Here is a 27,263-nt window from a genome sequence, read left to right on the forward strand (position 1 = left end):
GAAGATAAATACTCTCGTCTGTGTGTTTTGCCAATCCCGTAAATCTCTGCTTTAATAAACAGATTGTAAATATTCCGTCTACACTTGAGCCTTAGTCTCATCCTTCTCTGTGCGAGCAGACGAGAGCAGCTGTGTGGAGCCCACCCCAACGACCGATGACTAATTACAGGTCAGACTGCCTCTGCAGCTCCAGCCTCTGCTCTTAAACTAGTCCAAATAGTCATTTTATTGATGCATCCTCGTGCAACACAAGCAGCTGCGGCGCGAGATGCTGCATGAATCTGGATAAATCCTCACCAGGCTACATGATACTTCTAATACTTCTCTTAATTTTGCACCACTCTGCAAAGTTTTTTTCAAACCGAGATGTGAAACAATAAACAAATTCCTTTTTTTTTTGCATTTGTTGCAGCCAAATACATCCTAATACATAAAGCAGGCAATCCTGAAACAGGATGAATCAACCATTATGCACAAAAAACAGGATGAATCAACCATTATGCACAAAAAACATACAAATATCCTATGCAATTAGTGTGCATTTCATCGCAGGGGGGTATCCGACTAATGTTTCATCTTCTGCCTCTTTTATGTTTTTTGCATCGCTCCCCACGGGGCCGAGCTCACCTCATGCAGGGAGTAAATGAAAGCCAAATGATCTCAGTTCTCCTAAAGGACAGATGCCATTAGAGATCGCTGCAGAGACGTGATGTGCAGGCTTGGGCAGACAGCAGCAACAGATGCGCTACGGCTGCAGCGGCGGATGGCGGCCTTGCAAACACGCCGAGCGGCTGAGACTTACTGTCTAATGATGTTGAGACAGAAAAATCCCCATGAGTGCGGCGAATAAGCCTGTTAGGAGATCTCCTCCCTGACACTTCTCACTCTGGTCTCAGTGTGGCTTCGGTTTGTACTTGTCCAGCTAATCCCCTTAAAGCAGCGCAACATTTGGTGGATTCTTAATGTGTGTCCTCAGTCAGGAAGCGCAAGCCCAGCATTCCAGATACGGCTCTAGGATCATTGTTGGAAGGGTCCACTCTGCGTAAAGGAATACGGGAGATGACGCCGCTCAATCGCATTCTCTTATTTCCATCCTGGGAAATATCACCTTCAATCTAACAACACAGGAAGCACCGCTTAGATTCAAATAGCCAAAGACTACAATGAAATATGCAAGGCGGACACCCCCCCTCTCCCCACAAAGTTATTATGCACCTTTAAAAAACATTTTTCCATATATCGCTCTTACAATGCAGCAGAAATTACATTGCAACCTTGTCTGATCTGCTGAATCCCCGAACACAAACCGAAATGGAAATCCGGCTCCATCTCATTTGCTTTAGATTTTCCAGATGCAGATATTCTGCGCTTTTTTTCACCGATTGAAGTCTAATCGCTGCTTTAAAGGGATACAAGCCTATGAAAAGCCTTTACTTCCTTGTTCCTGTTTATCCCCATACCGGCCTCTATAGCTGATGGCGTGCTAAAATCTCGGCACCGCCTCCCATGATCATATCTCATCCTTTTCCGCCAGACCATATTCTCACCGGTGATTCGATGATCCAGCCGCTTTTCCTCCTGTGATTTTGCTCTTGTTTTTCTTTTTCTATATTAACTGTCCTGCAGTTATCAGAAGAAGAAGAAAACCTTTCTGTCTGTTTTGTCCTGACCTTACTTTCTTTTTCCGAGGCCCATTATGATCTGGATAATGAGAAACTAATCCTGGGGATTCTTCTCCTCCTGCAGGGATGACATTCATTTACCCTGCAGAGAGGCACGGGAAATTAAGCCTGTCCCCCATTGTCTTCCCCTTTTCTATAATGCAATTAGGCCTGTTTTTTTGTTCTGTGCTCCTGGGCCCTAAACTATCACTTCTGTCCCACATGTTGTTTGTGTGGGATATAACAAGCCCTGGTCTGACTGTGCAGCTACAATGGTTCTGGTTCGACGAGTACGTCTTGATGATTCCATTCACTACAAATCATATCTGTTTTTCCACAGGGAAGGCTTTCGAGATAACCTACATACGATTGAAATTCTACACCAGCCGGCCGGAGAGCTTCGCCATCTACAAGAGGACAGAACAGGATGGGCCCTGGTTGCCTTACCAGTATTACAGTGCCTCTTGTGAGAAGACCTATGGGAAGAATACTAAAGCTTTCATCCGTCCAGGAGAGGACGAGAGGACGGCTGTGTGTACAGATGAGTTCAGTGACATCTCCCCCCTCACTGGAGGAAACGTGGCTTTCTCCACCCTGGAGGGGCGGCCCAGCGCATACAACTTTGACCAGAGCGTGGTGCTGCAGGTGAGGTCTCATTAACTGCATGTACACTCTTATTATTGTCTCGATTTTGATTTGTCACCACTCTGGATGATTTAGAAGGATCGCAATTAATAAAAAAAAAATAATAAGAATAAGTATAACTGAACCGAACGCCGCTCTGATTCGCCTCAGGTGTCGATCGATCATCGAACCCTTTCAAATCAGCACGTTTACGCGAGCAAACAAAAATCTGTACACGCACACAAGAGAGCCTTCGATCCCTCTTCAACGCGTGCTGAAGCTAAATTTATATTTAGTTCTAATTAACATTGATGAAGCTGTGCGTTAAATTAACGGTGGCCTCTTGAGGAGAGGGGGGGGGGGGGCTGGGAGGACTGGCCACTGCAAAGCAAGACTTTAAATGAGCAGAGGAAGCACTTAAAGCAGGCTCTCCCTTCTCTCTGACAAGGCTGGTAATTATGCACGCATGCATATGCATCTGGCCATGCATGCGAGTTCCAAAAAACACTTTGAGAGACTAATTGCATTCTGTATTACTGAGGGCCTGAGATGCATGCATCCGTGTCCTGATAAAGTAGATTACGGAGGTCTAACTGCAAAGAGCAACAGGAAAATCTATATCCAAATCGGTCGTTTGGATTGGGAGCCGATTTTCCATCAAATGCTGGAATCATTTCTAAGCAAGCTGCCGATATTTAGTTTGCGTTGAGCCACAAAAAGTATGTTCAGCGTGAACATATATCATTTAAAGGAGGCAGTATAAATCAATCAGAAATTTGCCCTGCGCAGCACAAATTGATGACGTTGGATCTGCTTACGTTGAAGATGGTTTGTAGGAATGTGCAGATGTGAAAAACTCTCGAAGACAAACTGCTCTTTGTCGTTTTTCTTATTTTACATTCCTGTTTATGTGTTGCATGTGGTGTTTGATCTGTAGCCTCAGAGAATCATTTAATTGTTTATTATGTCACAAAAAATTAAGTAAGTTGGAGAATCAGAGCAGAGATCCCGCAGCACCAAAAACCGAAGGTCTAATAATGCGTCCATTTCAGACGAGGAAGCAACTAAATCTCTGTCCAATTTAGTCATTTGGAGTTAATAAGAAGCAAGCGTATTCTTAATCAAGTCTTGGAATCAAGTCCGTGCACATTGCTCATTTGTAATTTTCTTTTCCTTCAGCCATAAAATCTAACTGTGCATTCAGACGGGGGGGGGGGGGGGTGTAATTGCAAAATAGGTTTGTTGAGATTTTGCTCAAGGCTGCACAAATTGACCAAGTTCAAATGAATGTGGCCTGGGAATTCTGAGACGACAATGACAATCCGGCAGGTGACAACGGGAACGCTGATAGCAGAAGAATGAACAGTTATACGGGAAACCAAGGTGAGCGGCTACAGCAGGAGCGACGTGTTGGGTCAACCTCCTCTATTTTTCATTTATTTATTGGCCACCAAAACCTCCACAACTAGAACGCTAGCCGGCGGACCCGCATCCTCGGGGCTCTTTTCTGCTGTGACGATCAGTCCACAGTCGTTGCCCCTCTTAATGATAACTCACTCCTCTTCCTGACCTTTGTCCTGAATCATGAAGCGAAAGTGTGGAAACAACTCATGCAATGCAAGACGACCAGCTCTGCAAAAAGCTGTCCTCCTCCACATCATTAAATCAGAAGAGTAAGGGTGCTGTCTATCCCTGCATGACTCTAACCCACTCCCCCGTAGAAAGGAGTCATCCTCCAAAATATCCTTCAGTAGCAACAAGGAGATGCTCGGTGGGTGTGACAATATAGTCGCAGTTAACAGAATACAAGGGTTACAAATCAAGACTAATGCTCCAAAACTCCGCTGTGGAACATCAAATCTCTGACTGCAACGTGGGGGAAAAAATGCAGAAGCAACCTGGACTGTTAGAGGTGAAAAATCGTTGCCCTTTATTTGATTGTGTTTTTATTCATTTGTTCTACGTGCTGAATAAAATAAAATAATTCCCTGAGCCAATTTGTGATATTTTCTAACAGATGAGGGACAGCACTCTGATATGTGTGAAAGTAAAAGCAAGAGTGTGACGCAACTAAGGAGCCCTCAGGTCTGCAGCTCTATGCTTGCACGCCGCCGCCGCTGCCTTAATGCCCACATGCTATCTGTGCCAGATGCTGTCTCCTCGTAACAACTCCCCTCTCATCAGCCAAGGTGCTCGGAATGTGTGACATCTCTGCAACCTCCTGCAGAGTAGAAAGAGGCTTGCCAGTCTCAGGAGTGATCCCATATTAAACTGGGAAAACCAGAGGACTTGCAGCAGCGGCGAGGCCACATCAGAGCTCCAGCATTCATTAAGATGCACCAAACAGCAGGAGAAAATCTATAAATCTGGTCCACAGTGTCTATGACTAAGAATAGCATCGTGCATTACATGGCTATTGGATTAGCTTCAGTGTAGCTTTTGGGTTTTGTGCCCCAAAAGCTCAGGTGTGCAGACTGAGAGGACTTTGGGCTCCAAAACCAGATGTCCAAAGGCCCAACTCTATCTGTCTAGTTGGGACACCAAAGAAAGCAGTGTGGATTATTGAGGATTAGCCAGGTAATCCGAAATAAATAAAACTCAGTGGGGGTTTCCACGGGAACAAGCAACTAGTAGTTCCCTTTTTACTTTTTATTTTTTGCACCATTGCAGTTTTAAAGTGCTTACAGGCTGGCTGCAGATTCAAGTTCGCAGATCTTTAACTGTCCTTCTCTGATTAATCCCTTCACACCAGCACTCTTCTGGCTTCTCTATTTATCTGTGATGTAATTCCTGACTCTGGCGGGCTGGGAAAAAAGCAAGCAGACAGTTGTTGGGTTTTGTTTGGTAGAAAATACAGGACTTTATTTATTTTTTAAATAGAGACTCAGTGCAAGAACACGGGAAGAAATGCATCCTCTCTTTATGAAAGAATCGGGATAGGTGTCCGTGGAATTAGTGGCTGAAGATTTGATTAGTGTAACTATGGATTCCAGGCCTGGGTAGAAACAGGTAGTCTGAGACTGAGATGGAGGTTGTCGACACTTACGTTCCATTTTTAACAAGTATAGGTCAGTTCCAAGTCACTGGGGTGAAGGAAAGAAAAGATCTATATGTCTTAACTGAATTATATTTGTGTTGTGCTGAGAAATCTTACCCAGACCCAGAGCGAGCAGCATGCACAAAACTTTCAGTGACATTTCTTTTTCCGCCACTTTGCCATTTGTTCATTTTGCACATTTCCGCAAGCGACATTTTCAACATGTTGCTGCTGCCACATTCAGCCGGGCTGACGTGTCATCTTTCATTTGTCCACACTGAATTCATCCAATCCCAATCAACAAGCTGGAAGGTGAGAAACTGGAGTCGGGACGTGTTTGGTTCCAGGCATTCAGGATAAATCACTTGAGGGGCAATGGTGAGCCTGCTAGCATGTTTAGTATTTAACCTCCCCTTGTGTGTGACGAGGCTACAGCCTCATTAATACCACATTAATATTATATCACGGTAGCTCCATCCATTCTTGCTGCTCCTTTAAAGGCCTGGATAGCTCCGTCTATTGACCTTCCATCACATTTATTTTCACCCTCTAAGGGTCTCATCCAATAAGTCTTCAGTCTGTTTGTTGATCCAGGTGAGTTTGATTCCCAGACGTGTCCGTCCGCGGCTCTGGCCTGAGCCCAAAGGAAAATCGGCAACAGGCGCTTTTGATTCTGGTATCAGTTCCTCAGTCAACATCTCTGTTGTCACCCCTGCTGTTTTGTGGATGTGCAGCCACTGTGACCAGCTGGATGGAGAAATCAATTAATGCATTATTCAGTGTGTGGGAGTGGCTCAGCGGTGTCAGATCAGGCTGCTCATGTCAGTGAGTATTGATCATCTTCTTTAGGTGGTAGTTCATGAAACGACTTCTCTCTGCATGCAGCATCAGGAACTTACTATCACCATAAGGGTTACGTAAAGGAGTTTCTGTAAACTAGCATCAAAACTCAGACTGCGTATTTGCAGAAGGAAAATATGCACATGAAATAATTATGACGACAAAGAACCATTATACATCACAAAAAAATATAGAACTGTATTAATTATTATATGCATTAAAATCCGTTTGAATGAAAATGCCATTCATAATTACATAATGCCATATGCATTATAAACTCGTAAGTGAAATGTGGTATGTGTTCGTTGGAGATGAATGTACCTCACCTGGAGAGCAGAAGCTCACAAGTCAGAAAGTTTCCTGCAGCCTCGAGGCCCAGAATCACTCACGTCCTGATTCAGGTGTAATAACATATCGGACCTGTCTGTGTGAGGCCTGCAGTTGTTTTAATCACATTAGGTTAGGCTTGAAAAATGCAATAGCCATTTTAAATATTTTATTGTGTTTTTAGATGCTTTAATGAAATCGTGCAACGTAATATTATCATTCGCCATCTGTCGACTTCCATCTGACGACTGAACATCATGTGTTGGCAGTAACGTCTCCAGGTGATAAATGTTCAACACCTCCTCCCTCATTTGATGTAATTATATAAATATAAATTCTTTTTTTCCCTCATCTCATCGATAAGTAAGCCCGTTCTCAGCATTAACTGTCACATCTTTCATTACAATGGGGGGGATGAAGGATGTCGTAATTAACCTGGCAGACCTTTAGATGTTTGTGTTTTATTCATGACTTCATGAGAAGAAATGCAGAAGAGTTAGGGTGAAGCCTCAGTTAAATGAAAACTCACTTCCTGGTATTGACAGAAATATAATTGTTTCCATCGGGTGCAGCTGCAAATACCGGCCGTTAAATCCTGACTGTAAAACATTCACTTCTTGCATTCTGAAAAGCTTCAGTGGTAGATAACGGTGTGGGCAAGGAGTTCCTTAACATAAAAGTCAATTGGCTTTTCGTGCACGGAGGTGACGGCTGGGCATTTGTCGGGGGTTAAAACAACACTCAACAAAGCCCAGAACGATCCGTGCTCCGCTCTGTGGCGCGTTGGCGTGCCATTCTCTCTGCGTGTGCCTCACACTGAGCCATGCATATTTCATGAGGCTTAACACACCAATTGCATCCGGCCTGTTTTATTAGCATTTTAATCCCTTTGCAGATTGGGGTCTGCGTTGCACTCTGTGGAGTGCGTACTTTCCATACGGACACTTCACACGCTTTTAAAATATATCTCCTTGTGTGAGGTCACAGGAAAATGTCAATGACAAAAGCGGCATGCTTAATATGTGCAGATTTTTATCTTGTATATATGTCACCTGCTTGCGTGTAGCTTCACGTTTAATGCTGGAGATCTAATGCGCTTTGAGATCTTTATTATCTTTACGTGTAACAAGCAGCATAACGTGCTATTTAGATATTTTTCCTAAAGTCGTCACTTCCAAAGGCTCTGTTGTCGAGTTTGTAAAGCACCCGCTTTTCAATAATCACGCAGAAGATGAAAGCCGCTGCATGAATACATATTTAATTTGTTCAGCCATCCATTAAAATGGTTTTTCTGTCTCTTCCGCCAACAGTCCATCCTCTCTCTCTCTCTCTCTCGCTCTTTTTTTTTTTTTTAGGAAGCTATGTGGCAAATTTGAGCACCAGGGTTGAATGACAATGATGAAAAAGGGAAAAATACATATTAAGGGCATAGTCAACTTAAGCAATTAAGTTTAAAAAAAAAGTTATTAACTTTGGAATGAGGGACACCGCTTTCTTTCCCATCGCCGCCTGCAGCCGGAGGCTTCAGAGTTCAAGGAAACACTGAGGGGGGGAGGAAGGACAGAAAAAAGAGGTAGATAAAGAAAAGAGACGAGGAAGCTTTGAGGGGTGAAGGTCAGAAGCCCCTGAGCAGAGATGTCCGATTCTGACAGCATGTACTCATCTACCTGTCTGTTTAATCATTAGAGAATTATCGTCCGAAGCAAAGGACTGGCTGCATGCCTGCCCCACCCCCTCCCCAGCATTCCTACGTCAGCATCACTGCAGCATTGTTAGGCCGGATTCCAAGAGAGTGAGAATCAAAGTTAATTAAGCTTTTGCTGCGGTTTGCACAAATAATAGAGAGCGGGCTCCAGTAATTAACGCTCAGAAATGGCTTCCGTTCATTGCAGTAACTGATAGTCAGTTTGTGTTTCCTCCCACAAATGGCTCTTATCAACCAAGCACAACTAGTTACTCTTCGTGTGATAACAGTCTGCTATTCTACGATAAATGGAGGAGAGGATATGATGTGTGAGAATGTTGAAGTGCAAGCAATGCCTTCAAACTAGGTCATCATCCGTGTTCGAGTTTAAGGATAAGAGTCCGCTGGTAGAGGAAATTATTTTTGTGTATATATTTATATATTTCTGTTATTTTCTGGATTATTTTTTTTCACATTAATGGCAGGCATGCCATGAGCAGCTGCCGTTACACTCGTTAAGAGTCCTGAGTGGTTCTCAAAGTGGGCTCAAGGATTCCAAAGGAATATAAAAGGGGATCCAGGAAAATAAAAATGATTTATTTTCACTATAATTCCATTCAAAAGTATTGCCGTTCACAGTTCGGATGCCATTCCTCACAGCCTTTCAATCCTCTATCAGCTGGTTTCCATGTGCAAATATGATTAATACAACACACTGCCCCTTTGCTTTGTTTGAATTTGATTGGCCTTAATCTCAGCTGAACCTTATTTTTTATAAGGGCATGAATTATCAACCTCCAGATAAAACATATGACCCGCATGTTGTCTGCTGCAGTGCATCATGGTCATTCTGTGTTGTTAAAAATCCCATTACCTCGCAAACTTGATAAGAGCAAGAGGATGCGGCCAGTGACAAAGACGTCTGAAAAAGTCGAGGAGCTACAAAATAGCAGCTCTTTGACGGGCTGCAAAAACACACACAGCACTCGTGGAATCCCGGAGTGCACTTCAGGTGGCGGAAAGATGTACAGATGTGTCTGGTAGCATTTGAGAACGGGAAGGTTTCAGGTTAAGTGAGAAGCTATTTTATCTGAGAGCACCAACGGCTGAGTGAAACAGTCAGAGTATATCCTCCAGGAGGCGTAACTATGTCTGGAATCATCAGCTCGGTCTAACAAATAACCGTTAATGAGATATTTCTGTTATATTACCGGTACTGGCAAAACGAAGAGCAAGTCGCCATGCCGACGCCATCCAACAAGGGTTAAACTAATCAGGAACACATGTGTAGCTGATTCACTCCAGATGTTCCAATAAAGGCGCTCTGACCTCCTGATGCTCCAGAAGTATGTCTCTTAACACAACAGTCCCAGAACACACAGCTGGCCTGACTCCCAACACCCAGCGCTTTGAAGCGGGGCGGGGGGGCTGCTCGCCGATAGATCAAGAAAGCCCCCACAGAAGCAGCTCTTTTAATGATAACCCAACTTTTACTGCAGTGCTGCTCGTCGCCGTGGAGACTGAGAGGGCCGGGTAGCATCGCTTCTCTCTAATAACCAATTAAGCCACTACGTTCACTCGCTGAGCTAAACGTGTTCCTAAACTTGTTTTAATTGAATAAGATAAAGGACCAAAATGTTGCTAAGATTCCTCGATGCGCATTAATTAATTTACTAATTCTGCAGAGGAACTCGAGGATAAAGTCGTCTGTTTCTTCCTGGTGTGAAGAGAGTGTGGTTTTACCCATGTTTATTATCTTGATCAAATATATTAGCATGTAGCTTTTACTGTTAGCCAGTGCACATAAAGTAACGTCTGATTAGACATCATTAGCTCGGCAGCTATTCTGTCCAAAGTATTGGACAAATTCCATTTCGATTTCGGAGTGAGGATGGTCCTCAAAATCATTAAGCCTGTAGCCCCAAATATCCGCGGTAGACTCGGGGTTATCCTTTGAGGAACACGATGCGGTGCCTTCAGATGCGCTTAAATGCTGCAAAGACAGACTGCAGCACTTTGAGAACAACATGAACGAGGGAACTCGTCACCCGTGCTCTCAGTCTGAGGCCCCTCCGTTTCAGGCTCCTCTCCCATCGCCACACTTCAAACACGCCTCTGGGGAGAAGCTTCAAAACACACAGCCGCACCAACTTCTTCTCGGGTCGGACTCAAAGTCAGCAAAGAAGCCGACGCAAAGTTTCTCTGCAGCGCTTAGTTTTAAAGTTGATTTTGTTCGCCGGTGAGAGATTCCTCTTGTCGCTTCTTCTCCCTTCACCTGGCCTCTCTTTTATCTCCCACGCCACGGCCCATTTTCTCTTCCTCTGTTTGTGTTATCCCTCTGCACCCTCCCCTCTGGCTTCATCCTTTCTTTACCTTTGCAGCGGGCTCAAACGAAGGCGCTTAAATCATATCAGGGACGGGAGCTTTGCCAATATCCCATCCATTATAGTGAAGTAGTGCTGCGCTGTTGTCTTTTTTTCTAATGTGTTTTTCAACTTTTGTCTCCATTAATCCCTTCTTCATTCCTCAGCTCCTTTTCTGACGTTAACTCAATTTTCTGCAGCGCACTCATTATCTCCCCATTACATCTGTTCCCTCCCCTGCTGTCACCCCATCACCCCGATCTCCTTCTCCTTAATCCACCGACTCTCCGTTCCAACTTCTTTTCTTCTTGCTGTCGACTCTTGCTCTATTTCATATCATCCCTTCTTCCGGCTCGCTCAACCGAGGCCCAGTTTATGTTTTTCTTCTCACTTCCTGTCTGGCTGCAAACGAACACATTGCCTCCCCACCCTCCTCCCCCATTCCTCCCATTCCAAGTGGGTGAGTTTGCAGTGTGTTTCCTCACATCTGTCTCACCCTGTTGGTCCCTTCTCTCCCCACCCCCACCTTTTATTGTTTTTTACAGGAATTGGTGACGGCCACTGACCTGCTCATCTCCTTAGACAGGCTTAACACCTTTGGAGATGAGTTCTTCAAGGATGCTAAAGTGTTGCGCTCGTACTTCTATGCCATCTCTGATTTCTCTGTGGGAGGCAGGTAAGACACACCTTTAAAAAAATGGCTACCCCTGGAACCTGATTTCTAAAATGTGTCATTTTAGAAGTTAAGCTTGAACTTTGAAAGAAAAGCTTTGTTTGCTTTATCTTGTGGTGCAGTTTTCTGTTTTGCATTTAAGCAAGTATAATACATGATTCTTTGGCAAATATTATTTTAAGGAAACACAATTGCTGCCTTAGGAGGTGGGGGGATGCGCGCTCGGTGCACCGTTTGATAAATGAGCCCAGGGTTCATGTCCTACATCTGCAGGAATAAGCTCATAAAACATTTGGTTAAGGTCAGGAAAAGGTTTTGTTTGGATGCTGAAAAATTAATTGTGACCAGCCTGGTGTTTCCAGCTGGCTTTGACTTTTTCAGTGTTTAACTTCATTATGAACAACAACAGGTAAAAATTAAAAAGCCCTCATGCGGTTGATAAGAATTAATAGAGTCGCATTCAAATATTGATCGGTATGCAAATCTGAACAGAATCGTCAGAGGACAAACAGACAAGTATTAAAAGCCTCAGCTTGTTTACAAAATTTATTTTGTTGCTCACATTGCCGTAAAATGAGAATAAACCCAAAACAAACCCTCCCCTCCCTCCACGTCTTTTGGTATTAATCAAAGTAATGAGATAGGACATGGTGCCAGAGACCTGGCTGCACCTTGGCACAGCAGGTGGAAGTGGACGATTAGGTTGTTGAGACGAAGCCTTCAGGAAGAATATAAATCTGATCTGACACCTGTCATAAACACTCAGGATCACCGCGGCGGCGTGACAGATTAACAAGACGAGCCCGCCGCACTCGGAGCAGGGACCAGCAGGACAGCATGTTAGCCTGGTGGCGGCATGCCTTTACACCTCAGTGCTACACCGCGCGTCGTGCAAGTCGCACGCAGCGGCTGAAGAGTTGCAAGTTCTGCAGATTAGGTAGAATCCACAGGAATGAAAATGCTGCTCACGCATCTCCTGGTCCTGACGTTACATTGGAGACATTGCATGTCCACCCCCCCGCCGTAACTGTACATATGCTGCCTTCACGGTTCAGGTGATCCCTCTGATAGCACGTTCAGGTAGAATTCTAGTCAGGCCGAGGAGTCCAGTTTGACTCTCGCAGACAAATGTATGGATTGGCAGCAATTTAGAGTTCCTCGATTATTGTTGTCTCAGCGACAGCGGAAATAACTGGGTCGGAGCCTCAGGCAAGCATATGTCGAAATCCGGGACAGCTGGCCGAATTTGACAGAGCCTGCAATTCAGCGACGTGTCCCCCTCCCCATGCCCGTCCCCGTCCCCGTCCCCTGTCACTCGATGAAAGCGAACAACACCGCCAGGAACTATTACACACAGAAAGGAGTCGCAACTCCTGGGCTTCAGAGGAAATTAGACTCTTTCCAAATTGAGAGAGGAAGGAAATTAGCTCATATTCATTTCTTCTTCTGGCAAAAAAAAATGGAATTAATAAATCCAATGTACGTCACAGTGAATTCCTTATCTTTATTCATACAGAATAATGCGACATACAGATAGCATGCGCACACACAAGTGAAACGTTATTGCTTCAACACGTGCGAAAGCTGAATCGTGGAATAGCACAGTTGCTGAAGGGGAAGGAAAACGCAGTCTCATCTCAGGCCACGTTTCCACTCCTGAAAGATGATAGGAAGTGACAACTCCTTATGGAGGAGTCACCTTCTCCTTCTCGCCTCTCCTTCGCCTTATGCTCCTTTCACTGTCGCCATATTATGCACACAGTCCAGCAAGGCGGGGGGGTAAAGGAAGTGTGTGTGTGTGTGTGTGTGTGCATAGGACATGTTGCACAGCTATCTGTTTCTCTTTCCCTCAGATGTAAGTGTAATGGTCACGCCAGCGAATGCTTAGAGGAGGCCGACGGGAGGCTGGTGTGCTCCTGCCAGCATCACACAGCGGGGGATGACTGCCAGAGATGCCACCCCTTTTACCAGGATAGACCCTGGGCCCGGGCCAACGGGGACGCCGCCAACCAGTGTTTGAGTGAGTAGCCTGCTTCCGGTGCGCCTCCCGGTGCATGAATTCCAGTGAGGAGCTCAGGCTTGTCAAAGCTCCTGTAAAATTCATCAAGGCTGCTTTCACCTGCCTCTTCTTTTGGCCGCTCCTTGATTCGGGGGGTCCCCAAAGTGGATTTTAACTTCTCAGTCGGCGTTATTGAAGTAGTGCCACATTCCAAACAACCCTTCCCATTTGGGCTTGTACACCCACTGCGGATGGGTTTGGAACAGGACACGCTAATATCTCCAGTTCCAGCTTTATATAACGCATGAAAGCATTTTGAGTGGGATCAAACGGTAATAAAATGTGTGTCTTTTGGGGCTGGATTAAAGCACCTAAGCATTTTTAAAAGCTTCTAATGCTGATATATTTAACGCTTTTATTTCATGTTGAATGTTTGTATGTCTGAATACACACACATTTGCTGGCAAACTCCTGGTTCAGCGCATCTTTCAATATGAATTAGCATCAGAATTATCAGGTTTGGCTTATCATACTGTGTATAAGCAGTACGTGTAATTGCCTGTGGCTCACAAATTATATTTGTTTTTTTTGTTGAATTCTATTAACCAGCGAGCTCGTTTTAATTACTCTAACACTCGGTTCAAAGCAGATGGCGTCTTGAATCGAGTGCTGCGCCCAACTTAAAAAATGCAGTATATTAATAAGTGAGCATATGCAGTGTCAAAGCAAAAATAATGCATACTCAGTGTAATTGTACCAAAAAAAAAGTTATTCTCTCTGCAATCTTTAACATAGCTGAGTAAAGCCGTAATGATGGTTCTCTGTGTTGGACCAACAGCAGGGCATTCTGGCTCTGTGTGGCGACGCGTGCGGGGTGTACCCCGCCTCTCAGCTGAAAGTCATGCATGCTATTATTTTTAGAGCGTGCATCAGCTGTCTGAACATTTGATATGTGCACTGTTTTTAATTGTTAATGTATTTGCGTGTGTCTGAAGCATATATTATAGACCCTCGCAGTCGTGTCTTGTAAAACCTAGTTGCATGACGTGCATTTTTCGCTTTGATTTGGAGTTGAGCTCACGTGTCAGATTCCTCACATATTTCACTTTTGGATCTCTCAATAAGAGGAAGGATCTAATGCACAAACACTTTGCAGCGTTGATCCTAATTACAGTTTCTCCACAAGGACATCTTTGAAAGGTGATGATGAGTCAAAGCATTTGCGATGCAGTTATGTTCGCTATTTACAAGGACAGCCATCACCGCTGGTAGAAGACGACCATTACTGTCAGAAACCTGAGTGTTGCTCAATTTAATAAAGAATCTGTTAGCAAAGAGAGCAAGCTATGAAAGTCTTGCAACCTTTTTTTGCACCTAGAATATACAACCGGAATATAAGACAACAATTAAGATAACATTTTAATGTTAGAAAATAATCAAAAAGTGACAAGCGGTCATTAAACTACTTAATTTCTGTGGTGTCTTTTGCTTAGTTAACTCATCAGCTATAAATACTCGTTATCGGGCTTTTCTGGCTCCGGTAAATTGAACTGGATTTAAAACATCTGAGCCAAAACTGTTATCTGTTATCTCTCAATTCCAAATAATTAACCTGAAGCCTCATATCACATTCAGGCATCCAGGAAAATCCAATTCCAGCAGACTTTATGAAATGTTTATCTCGGTCGGTGCAGTGTTTGTTTCTGTATTTGTGCACGTATACAAATGATACGAATCAAGTGTCAGATTGCTCAGGTCATGCGTATTAAACTGGGGTGGTGTGACGTGAATGCCAGTAAACAGCAAGCAGAATGGCTGAAGCCCAAACACGTAAAGATGCAAAAGTGACCCCGCCGGTGACTCATCCAGCATCGTAACACCTGCCAGTGGGCGGGACATAGTAGACAGCATGTATTTGATTGTTTGATTGTGCGTGGGTGCGTAGAGTATGTTCGTGTATGGCGGGCGGTGTAGTGTGATGTCATCCTCCTCAGCAGTCTTCCCCTGTGAGACTGGAATCGTTTTAAGGCGGAGCATGCGTTCATTCCGTGTTGTCATCAGCTTAGCCCGAGGCTGCTCCGGTAAGCAGACTGTTCACATCACTTCCTGCCACTGATTTAAGGACGGAAGTTGCGCTTGCAGCTGGGTGGATGTGATCTTTTTCCTTGAATATCTCTAGAGCATTTCATAAAACATCAGAAACCCGACCCTCCGGAGAAAACGCCTTCTGTGAACTTTAATGGATGCAGAAATTGATTTGACCGTAAATTGAAGATAAAACTCCTCCTCTAGTGTGTGCGTGTGTGTGTGCGTGTGTGTGTGGGTGTGTTTGCTTTAGGGAAGCGTATGGCCTTCTTTGTTGTGATTGTTTCTCACCTTTGTCAGCTGTAACACAATCTAACGAGAAAACAATTCAACCTGCTCCTTTTAGTGCTGATAATAGAGCCTAATAAGTTCTTGCAGTCCTCGTTAATCATTTAGAAAAGGACTATCATTATAATCTTTGTCTTTTGCTGAATTAGCTCCTGCAATTTTCCATTTGGATTTACATCTTTGTTGCTCTCTGTCCAAATGGAAATGCTATTTCAATCAATCACTCTTTTTTTATCCATATTTAATGACATATTACTGCCTTTTAAGACGGCACGAGGTCTTAAAATTGTGTCTACAGTCTAATATTTAGAGGAATTGATTTGTGATTAAGTATTTGTGACAAGTTCAAAAAGATAAAACTGAAATGATGCTGAATCAGATTCAGTATTGATTTATGTGTGAACATTCTATTAAAACTTAAGTTGCCCCCATCTTCCTGAGATGCTAAAGATGAAAGCCGTGTTCCTTCCTCACCGGTATCTGAGCCAGTAAATAGTTACTGGCCAGATTTGCAAAGGAGCTGCGTTTGCCAGGTTTCGTGAAGTGCTCCTATTGAGGCTAGTCAGTTGGAATTCGTTCTTGGACCAAGCTCATAACTCAAGTCACTTTTATGTTCAAATACATTTTTCCCTTATAAAAAAGTATCCGTTCCGGCCATCTAAAACACTCAAATCAACGCTAATAACAATGGAAAAAATCTTGGATGGTACGTAGACACTTTATTCCGTATTGTATTGTAAAATATTGCGCACAGGCTTGCTTGTATCTTGAAATGCTCGTCTGTCAAAGCACTTGGATGTTGGGGTATTACAGAACTGTCCTTGGAAGTAGCATTGAAAAATAATCTTCCTGAGTCAATTCTGACTCCTTGAATTCAAGTTTATGTCTCCTTTTTTATAATTGCAGTATATTCAAGGTGCTGCCAAGCCGTAGTTATCTGTATTTTAGTGAAATAGTGGATGTCATCTGTGTGTACATGGAAAACAGATCTGAAATTATCTCATCAGTAGTAGCAAATTGGGCCTAAAACAGAGCCCCGCAGGATGCCACCTATCATGTCTATTCCATTAAAAGAACAGGCATCCCTGATTACGTAGAACTTTGATACCTGAGCACTGCTCTGGTGTTACGAACAATGTTGGTGCATAATCAGCAATGCTTTTACTTTATTTTTGCCAGACCTCTTATCAACATTTCTCATCTGTCCTTACACAGGTAGCAGGGAGATTAGCGTGTTGGTGAGATAGAAGTTCGTATGCAGTGCGATGCCTCAGGGAGCGGTATCTTATCACTGCCGGTGTTCTACTCTAGCTGGTACAACATCCCATTTGTCTGGCAAATTAGATGTAAAAATGAGGAATTACTGTGCCTGTGGGGAACGTGGTCTCTCTACGATGGACTCTGCAAAGCCAAGGAATTAGTTATACGAAAGGACAGAAGACAATAAGATGGGGAATTGCATCACATGTCCTCCTCCCCAACGTGTCGTCTTGCTGATGACAGTTTAGCAGTCAGTCAGGAAGTGTGGATTCTCAATGCTTTTTTCTTATTATTATTCCCCCCCATAATTCCAGGCCTGCTACTCTCTCAAACCCCAACATTAAAAGCCAAGGTTCCATACATTGTTTGTATTACTTCATATTTTCCCAGCTTAGCATACTTAATATAAAACATATTGTTCCCTGTGTTTGTTTAACTGTCATTGCCGTTTGGTTTCTGCGTTATGAAAGCATTTTTATAATACGTAGGGATTTCCAGTGCCCAGACTGACGCTGACTCACAGTAACCACGGCCAATTCAATAAAGCCAAGTTTGACATTGCACACGGTGTTCCAGCGTTCTATATGATATTGTACCGAGAGCTCATTGTGCACCATCAGTGGCTGTGTGCTGTAAGTACCTGAGATACAAAAGAACACGACTGTCACTGTGTGCCGAGGCTATTTTCCGTGAGACAAAGCGCCTATACCTGCACCATATGCAAATGTAAATCTTACAAAGCCCTGGGCAAGGAGTCTAAATGCTGCAGCGCCTGCCTCTCAAGAGAGATTATTTTTATAATCTCACTGGGGCATTTCTCTTTTCACACAGACACAATGCGTGTTTTTTTTCTACTGTGGAGGTTTACACTTGCAGTAAAAGGCGCACACGCTGATTCAGATAGCTTGTAACGTGTGGCAATCCCTGACTTTTAGCTTTAGCTGAAACAGCTGGTCATTAATACCATCTTTAACTGATGACATCACCAAACCAAACCTGTTCTGAGGGATGTGGAATTGGATGTGGAGATCATATTTTTGAGGCATCAGTCAAATATGTCTCATGTCTTCCACAAAGTATAGTTTCGGACATATATTTTGTGACTGGAGAGCGAGAATCATTTTGTCCCACCTTTCAGATCGGCGGCTCCCAAAAGTCAAAAGTAAAAAAAAAAGTCTGACTACTTCAAACGATTTGCTTCGTTGTCTTCTGTGTGTGCACCGCTTGTATCGTCATCCCACACACACACATTTAAACTGTTCTATCTGTATCGCTATCACTCCTCTACCTGCTGCAGCTTAATATGCTCCTAATAATGTGTTTAATGGGATTTCTTTTTATTCAAGGCGGGCGGTGTTCAGAATCAAAGGCTTTGTAGGACACAAAGAAATACGCATTCATGTAAAAGAGCTGAGGTTGATGCAAAATAACTCTAGAAGTACACCCAACCCAATAAAATAAAGACGTATTTGTCGTTCACCTTACATTCTTCATCCATAAACATAAACAGGGCTGAGACGGTATCGGAAGATGAAAAGCGAGCGAAACTTAAAATAAATGAATGAAATCAATCGTGAATGACTAGAGAAACAACGTTTAAGCTGAGCGTCGTCTCGCTGCAAGTCATTGAAGCACGTAATAAACAAACACACTTTTCTTGAACTCGCTCGGAGGGACTAGAAAGCTAGATGTTCAGTTTGCACTCTTTTCAAAACAGAGATCCACAAATGAAAAATATTTTTCCTTGATTAATTTCAGACATGAAATAAATTCTGACATGACCCATTGTGCTCCTATAATAAAAAATAAAAACAATACCTACAAAAATGACATGACACTCGATGAGATACTTAAAAAAATAAAAATACAACTTTTTACAATGGTAGCAGTTTATTAAATGGCGCCCACAGTTCTAATGTCCATTATTAAGCAGCAAAAGGAAGGTGGCAGTTCTCATTAGGACTCAGAGAGCAGGACAGCGTCGTAGGAAATGGATCCCCGGACTTATTCACTGGGACAGACCCCGGCTGTGTGCTATTTACAACGGTAAGTCTTTGAGGCTATGTGAGCTCAATTTATGTGAAATATTAACTTTGAAATACTCCCTGCTCCCGGCAGTTTTCAGAGCAAACACGCTGCTCAAACAAAATCCTTCCGAGAGCAGGTTTTCTTTTGGATGGGTCATATATCTCCGCAGGAAACTGTTCCAGCAGACCTTTTGTCTCAGAAACGTGCATTTGATTTACTTGTCACATCTTCAAATGACGCGCACGGTCCGACCCCATGATTGACTGTCTTCATCCTCTCTATTCATTATCCTGGATGTCTTTTTTTTTACTGTTATTTCCTTTTTTAGGGAATATTTCAATCAGCCTCAAGAGGATTTTTGGTTGACTAGCGGCTAGCTAATGGTTTCGCGGTGCGTTTCTTCTTCACAGGAGGTTTTGGAAGAGGCTGATTTCCATCCAGGAGTAGATTACTGCGTAAGGAAAATCTCAAATGAATTAGTGTTAATGTGCAGTGGGGATTATTTACATTTATATAAAAGGCGTGTTAACACTAATGTGAGCATCACTGTCTGGTAGACGAACCAATCAGAGAGTTTGAGACCAATCAGAGCTGGATGTTGACTGAATTTAGGACTTTTGAACTTGGTGGCTCGTTGTCTCTAACAATTTGTGTTGAGTTTTATTACTAAGCATGTATTTTATTACCTTAAACACGGTCTTAATAAAACCTAGTTTAATGTAAACTACATCTCAAGCTGCCTTTGCATCCTCTGACAGCGCTGATGGTCACTTGTCAAGCTCTTTCCACCCCTCAGAGCAGCAGCAATGCCACATGCGATGTGGGCGGGTGGACTCCGACGCACTGTGGCAACCCCGCAAACCTTCTTCAGCCTCTGAGATTTAATAACAATACAACAATATGAAGAGGTGACGGCGACTGCCGTCTGAGGAAGAGGAGGAAGAAGGTGCTGCTGGGGGAGAGTGGGCCTTCAATCATCAGGCGTTATGTTACAGAGGGAGAAAGCATCGCTATTGGCAATGTTTATCACTGTCGGCTCGTGCGTGGCTGTAAACGGCTGGAGTTCTGTGCATCCTGGGAATGCTGTGCTTTAAATTCTACATCTTAGCGTCAGAGCTGAAAGGGAATCGGCGACGGCGTTCACTTCTGAAGATGTCATGGATATATTCTACCACAGGAGGCTCTGAGGCAGCTGGTGCTTATTTCTTTCATTCTTTGAAATAAAGGTGATCGGCGCAGAGACTCTGTTTTAGTAGGAGGGAGTGATCATATTGCTAAAACACAGAGATCTTGATTCATAATAAAACGGGTAATTTCACCTAAACCCCCCCCTCGGGGTAACTGGTGAACTAAGGAGGGATTTGATGTGAGGGTACGAGAGCTGTGATGGTGTATTATCAGCTGAGTAATTTGCTCTTGTATAAACATGAATTACTGTTATCTAAGTGCCCCCTGACAGCCGATTGGCTCCTCATTAGGCTTGTGTGAAATGAGATTAGCAACGAGCCTCTAAATTATGATCCAATCCCAGTGCACGTAATCTCTCACACATCCCCTCTGTCCCTTTCTCCCGTCTCTTTCTGTCTTCTTTCTGTTTGCTCCATTGCCTCCTCTGCTTGCCTCCCGCCGGCTGCTTCCTGTCTCTCCTCACTTGACCTCCTGCTCCTTCTCGCTTTGTTTCCATCCCTTGCAGAGTGTAACTGCAGCGGGAGGTCGGACGACTGCGTGTTCGACATGGAGCAGTACCGGAGCACTGGCAGTGGGGGGCGCTGTGTGAGCTGCAGAGACAACACCGATGGGCCCCATTGCGAGCGCTGCAGGCAGAACCACCACAGGAAAGCTGAGGAGGAGCCATGCTTTCCATGCAACTGCAACACCAATGGTGAACTGAATATGCAAAGCCCGCCATTGTTGCTAAAACCCTCATACTAATCCGTGCAAATATCATTACTTTTGTTTTCCTGCCATGATGAGACATTTAATTATGCTCAAAGTGGATTGCTATATTGGCGCCACGGGGCACGATAAGCTAGCTTTAGCCGCAGACAAAAGTGACACATCGGATAGATTGCTGCAAATCAAGTACCCAGATTATTTTAATCATTAACTGCATTAATTTTTAACCTTGCCCAACTGTCAATCGCTGCCTGGGAGCGGAATCGCTGTGATTTCTGCAGCCTTCGTCTCACGCCTCGCATAACGGCGTGCTTCCCAAAAGACCATGAGGGAAATCCATGACTTTCACTGGGCTGTTGTGCATCGATCGAGCCGACTCACTGACCCCCCCCCATCAATGAAGCGACTCCGCTGTAATTAATCCAAATGTTAAAGCCCTCTTTTAGTTGCGGCGCCATTGAATGTTTTCTCTCTTAATTACGCCTTCATCAGTGGCGAGCGAGACGGCCAGAGGGAGGAATGAACAGGTGCTTCAGCCCTTTTCCCTCCACGCCTCCTGAGCGATGTCAGGTGATTGCACAGAGCTGTTGGAGAGCATTATGCGAAGACGGGTTTGAGTGGACTCCATTAGGCGTCCTTTTCTCTCATGCCCATAAAGCTCCGGTTGGTCTTTGCTCTCCATTACCTGAAGCTACATCATGCATTGTGATTGCAAGGTTATATCCCGCTCTTCCAGGCTCATCTCTGGGGAGGGTTTTGAGCAGAAATTCAATATCAGGCAGGTTTTCACCTTTATGACAGACCATTATGATGCATTGACCAGTTCACAATAGCAATAACATTTGAGGCTCTTATTTATAATACCGCGACTTGTTTCCCTTTTTTGTCTTCCTCTGTTCCCTTTTCCTTCGCGGCCTGATTCTCTCCCCTCCCTCCCAGGTTCGGTGAGTCTGCAGTGTGACGGCGAGGGGAGGTGTGCGTGTCAAGTTGGCGTGACGGGGGAGAAGTGTGACACGTGTCAGGCTGGCTTTCACTCGCTGGGCCCCGGTGGCTGCAGGTGAGCAACGTGCACCGACACAGTTTGGAAGTGTGTCCAAACATTGTGTGTTGTATTATCCACTGCTTCCCAGAAATGATGTCTGATATCAATCATTTATTTTACTTTTTTTGTCCACTTTGGAATCATTTTGCGTTTCCTTGCAGGCAGTAATTTATAAATGTGTTCTATTAATTGAGGTGGAGCCCCAAACAGGGGAAATAAATAATGCATGCATATGAATATTGTTTTTCTATATGATTGTGTTCAGTGGGTTAGTGCATTACTGTGAAAAATGTGTTATTATAGTCGTATATAGTATGTAGTTTCCAGATATATGAGGCTCTGCAAACTTGTCCTTTGTTGCAGCTTGAAGATCGACTGACTTCATTGAGTTTGACGATGAAAAGCAGCAGCTTTCTGTGACCTCTGACCTCTGACATAGCCTCCTTGCGCATGAGCTAGCATATAAATATGCATCATGGGGTGTGTGTTAGTAGAAAGTTGCAGTATTTGCATCCAAAAGGAGTCCATCCTCACCCTTCCTGTCTCTGTACATGCCAGGAGAATCCTAACCTGTGATGACCCAGAAAACTCACCGTCAGTCTGTTTGTCCAGCTTTAGTATTAACATCATAATAATAAAAATAAAAAAAATCTAGATTATTTTATGGCCGATGCCATAAATCCGATAATTCTAAAGGCTCTCTTAATTCTACATTTCCTTTAAACTTGCTAAATATAGATTCCATCATCGTGCCTCTCCTGCTTTCTTTCTTAAACACCAGTTATTCCTCTTAATAAATCATTCATTCAGACTAAGCACTTGTCTGTTCTGTTCCTTGTTCCTGTTCAACGAGAAGCAAAGGTCGACGTGAATGAAAACTTTGAAGATCGATGAAGTTAATCTCAATAATCAATCTGATTATGACATCCAGAATGCGCCTATTGAATATGAATTAATGCCAGTGCTGCTCCGTACCTGGTGGTCTGTGATGTAATACCTAACCAAAAGCATCATTATCTGCACGTTTAAGTTGTGTCTCAGGATTTAGGCGCTTTTTTATAAAAACCCATGACTCAGATTTTTATTTCAGCCCTTTTAATGATGAATATGTAGAATAATTCCAGAGGTTGCCTGAGGTCGGTTCTCACAGCTTCTCAATGGCGCCTCTCGTGTTCATGCAGGCTGTTGAGTTCAGGTGTGAATTTCACAGACCACTGGAGCAGAAAGGAGTACAGAGAGCTTGCCGTTGGATAATAGAATTATTTGTAATAGTGCCTCATTAAAAAATAGATTCTTGCGTTTCGGTTTCAGACAAAAGCAATCAATCAACGAGGCTAATCCAACCAATCTTGACATAATCCGATTCACTGCTGACCCACATGCTTGATTTCATTCAATGCTGTTTACAAGGCCTTTTAATTTTTGTCATATGTTGTCAAGCATAATGTTAAAAGAGGGCACGCTGCTGGGGAGGTCCAGGCCTGAGCTCGAAGGTGGGGGCCCTTGGACCCCTTTGAGGACCCTTCTCGGTTTCAGGGGCATCCTCTGTCCATCTGTGATCCCACTAAATTGTCCTTGTCTTGAATTATTCCTGCTCAGCAGCGTGTGTTTTTCTCCCCACATAAGTTTTCCAAGTGGATGAAAGTCTTTCGTCTTCCCGTCACTTCCTGTTTGTAGACCGTGCGGTTGCGAACCCAGCGGGAGCGTGGACGAATGCTCTCCTGTCGACGGGCGCTGTCGCTGCAAGCCCAACGTGGAAGGACAGAGCTGTGACAGGTACCGTAAGGTCGCTGCTGACTGCTTATTCATTTGGCTACAGAATTTGCTATTATTTTTATATATATTTGGCTGTTTCTGACCTTCAACATCATTGTAAGTGTTTATGACTTGTAAAAAAGTCTACATTCGCAGCTAAAGTCTGGAATAGAAAAGGTTTAAAATCATTTTCTCGTGACGCTCAGGGGTCAGATGGGAATGGAACATGTCAATAAACATTCTGCTCCTCGCCGTCCGGGTCTATCCCATTCCTGGAGGCCACGGGATGACTGATAAACTGGCTGTGATATTAGCGACGCGCCGAGCCCCAGGTTCCAGCCTATTGAATCATTTTGTGCTGCCCGTGTGTTGACTCATGTTTGCGGCTTGACGGATCATCATGCCGGCGTTGTTTCTGTCCCGCCCACATGCCGCTTACGGTTAGTATCTACAGGTCAGGGTTCCTCCTTCCTGAACTCTGAGCTGCAGCATCCGGAACCCTGAGAAATGTGAATTGCACCATGAAAAGGATGCAGTAAATATCTGCAATGAGGGAATGAATGCATGCAACTGACTATTGCAAGTGAGTGTGTGTGCATCCGTGTGTGTCTGCAGATGCAAGCCAGGCTTTTTCAACCTGCAACAACTAAGCCCTGCGGGATGCCAGCCATGTTTCTGCCTTGGACACTCGCTGGCCTGCTCCTCCTCTAATCACTATGCGGCCGTCAACATCACTTCTGACTTTATGGAAGGTATTGTTCCGGGCTCAGCAGCTGTTAACGGGGCTCCCTTGTAACTGTGGGGCTGTTATTGCCCAGATAAAATGAACAAGACCAACAGTGTTTGCTGTATTCTCTCTGAATCTGCAGCCTCTTTATTTTATTTAACTGCCATATTTGATCACGCCGCTGTTTATTGAAGGCCATGCTGTCTCACTTTCATTATGCAAAACCAATTTGCAGCCCATATTCGGCACAATGAAACGAGTTGTAAACTCAGGGAATGCAAATGTGAAGAAGAAAAGCATTCTGGGCCTTGGGTAAGCCTTGCATTCGTTTCAGTGCGCCGCTTCTGAGGATAGCATGCTAGATGACGGTAGCTGAAATATGAAGGTGAACCATCAAGAAAGCGTGGATCTGATCCGACCAAGTAATCTGGAACTGAGCCATGGTGCTCGTCGGTCCAGACATCTTTTACAAGCTTGTACATCAAACCAGCTTCTTGTAATCGCATGTTCCCTAGTTTAGGTTTTGAGATATCAAGGTCAGCCTGATCTCTCTGCTGGACACGGATAAATAAAACCCAACAGAAAGTTCATTTGCACTTGTGTCTGTCAAGACCTCAAACATTGAAGTGTTTTGCACTCTTCTCACCACATATGACCCTGTTTGAGATGGGATGTAAGAAAAGATCTGATCTATATCCAGATCAAGACGGTTGGACGGGGGAGTTCTCCGGGGGGCAGGAGCACCCGCTGCTGTGGAAGGAAGGAGAAGTCTATCTGCTGCCTCTTTCAGAGGAAGACATCGGCTTCTATAAAGCCCCCGGTGAGTCAGAACTTGAAATAATAGGGATGGGAACTCTGAGATGAGGACGGATTGTTACCTCAGCTTGTCTCGGAAGGGGGTATTTGTTGCCTGTTGCTATTGTGGTAAATATGTAAATTATGGTATCACCGGTCAGGGATCTGTGACTTTTGTTCTTTACTGAGATTAATCGTCATCTTTGGCATCGAGCCATGCAGCAGTTATTCTGACACCATCCCGTCCGATCCGCGATCAAAGCCATTAGAACACATGTGTCAAACCTGTCCAGTGGAGGGCCGAGACACTCCAGGTTTCCTTTCCAACCATCTCTCCAGCAGCTGATCTCACTAATGCAGGGGTGTCAAACTCTGGCCTGCAGTGTAATTATATTTGGCCCGCGAGGCAATATAAAATTAATATTAGAGCTGGCCCGCGGGTTCTGTACCCGCGGGCCAGCTCCTATAATGCCATTTATTTTATTTGATGTTATTTATTTACACTGTTGTTTTATATATATTGTGGCAACTTTATTTTTCTTTTGAGACGCCCCTTTATCATCCACCGCAACGCCGTTTTATCATCCACCGCAACGCCCCTTTATCATCCACCGCAACGCCCCTTTATCATCCACCGCAACGCCGTTATCATCCACCGCAACGCCGTTTTATCATCCACCGCAACGCCTTTATCATCCACCGCAACGCCGTTTTATCATCCACCGCAACGCCGTTATCATCCACCGCAACGCCGTTATCATCCACCGCAACGCCGTTTTATCATCCACCGCAACGCCGTTATCATCCACCGCAATGTTTCGGTAATGAGAAACAAACCAATAAAGGAGGGAATGCGCTATAACTCTTGCTCATTCTATTCAACAATCTATTTCTATCTTTCTGTGTGTCAATCTTTTTCATGAAATGTTATACTCAAGTATGGCATTTTGTTGCAGGCAAGCATCAAGTGAAAAGAAAACAAAAGAGAGGCTGGCAAAGCATAGGGCTTTAAAAAATCTGGCAGACAGAATAGTGTTGTATGGGACCAGTGTCCCAAATGCTGAATGTCTGTATGATCAACTGAAGAACAATTGATCAGTGACTCTGTTTAAAGTGTCAGAAGAGGAGATAAATACCAGCAGTGAATTGATTACCCCCAATCTAAAAACTGTTCCTGGGACGCTGAAGATTCATCAGGTGACATCCTCAAAGCCAGGAGTCATCAACACACGGGAGGTGTCTTGCTTTTGTGGGGAAAATTGCACGTGCTATCCTACAATGTGCCATGTGTTATCTGAGGAAAGAGAAGATGAACCAGATAGCGACAACCTGAATGAGTTCCTTCTCTCAAATCGGAGGTGTTGATAATTAAAATCACCTGCTTTAGTAGCCGGCTGGAAGGAAAACCTGGAGCGTCTCGGCCCTCCACCGGACGGGTTTGACACCCCTGCATTAGAAGATGAGAGAATAAGCTGACCGGGCTACAGGACTTAGGGCCCATTTCTATCAGCCGCCCCAGCAGCATAGGCCTGAAGGAATTGGATGTCTTCACCATGCTGGAGAAGCAACAAAACGGAAATTGGCTTGGGCTCTTCCTCGTCCCCGCCAAGTCCGTTCCAGCCATCAGCTCGCGGGCCCTCCGGCCACCGTGCATCCCTCAGCCAGAGGCAAAACAGCAGCAATCCCATTAACTCTGCATCCTGGAGGTTTAATGCCCAATATGCAAAGTGAACGACCCCCAGTTTTTTTTATTTTTTAGAAAGACGAAAAGCTTACAGCCGGATGTGACAACGCCCGGTTCCTCGTGAACGTGTTAATAAGACAACGGTGTGCAAATTGGCCGGGCAAATGTGTTTGTGTGCATATGAGTACCATGATTAATGCTTGCATGCCCTTCCAAATATTTGTGTAATTATAAATGTACATAGTTAATGGTGTTTTTAAAAGTTGCTTTCTTCTTCCTTATTAAGGAGTTGTAGTCTCTGCAGGCTGACACACAGATTAGTGGCCCGACTGGCCGAGAGCAGCTTTGTGGCAGCCTCCTTATCTGCTCTGCCCAGCGCTTGTTTATGTTCTTTCTTGACATAATAAATGCAGAAATCTATTTCCTTGCCACCCCTATTAATGATCTAATTTTCTCTAGCCTTCTTTTTTTTTTCTGTATTGGGTTCCTGTGTAC

At 44.1% G+C, this 27,263-nt stretch overlaps 1 protein-coding gene across 1 annotated transcript in view; it reads left to right on the forward strand.

The window, feature by feature from the left end:
- Nucleotides 1-2,001: 2,001 nt before the first annotated feature.
- Nucleotides 2,002-27,263, forward strand: part of lamc3 (laminin, gamma 3) — a gene marked incomplete at its 5' end in the record, with an annotated part of 60,205 nt that continues 34,943 nt past the window's right edge. The window contains 8 exons of the mRNA XM_068759141.1: nucleotides 2,002-2,306; nucleotides 11,082-11,212; nucleotides 13,063-13,229; nucleotides 20,563-20,751; nucleotides 21,705-21,822; nucleotides 23,485-23,583; nucleotides 24,178-24,314; nucleotides 24,990-25,109. Of these exons, the coding sequence (XP_068615242.1) occupies nucleotides 2,002-2,306; nucleotides 11,082-11,212; nucleotides 13,063-13,229; nucleotides 20,563-20,751; nucleotides 21,705-21,822; nucleotides 23,485-23,583; nucleotides 24,178-24,314; nucleotides 24,990-25,109 (1,266 nt within the window). The remainder of the gene's footprint in view (nucleotides 2,307-11,081; nucleotides 11,213-13,062; nucleotides 13,230-20,562; nucleotides 20,752-21,704; nucleotides 21,823-23,484; nucleotides 23,584-24,177; nucleotides 24,315-24,989; nucleotides 25,110-27,263) is intronic.

Source organism: Brachionichthys hirsutus, unplaced genomic scaffold (genome assembly GCF_040956055.1).
Source record: "Brachionichthys hirsutus isolate HB-005 unplaced genomic scaffold, CSIRO-AGI_Bhir_v1 contig_618, whole genome shotgun sequence".
NCBI classification, from domain to species: Eukaryota; Metazoa; Chordata; class Actinopteri; order Lophiiformes; family Brachionichthyidae; genus Brachionichthys; species Brachionichthys hirsutus.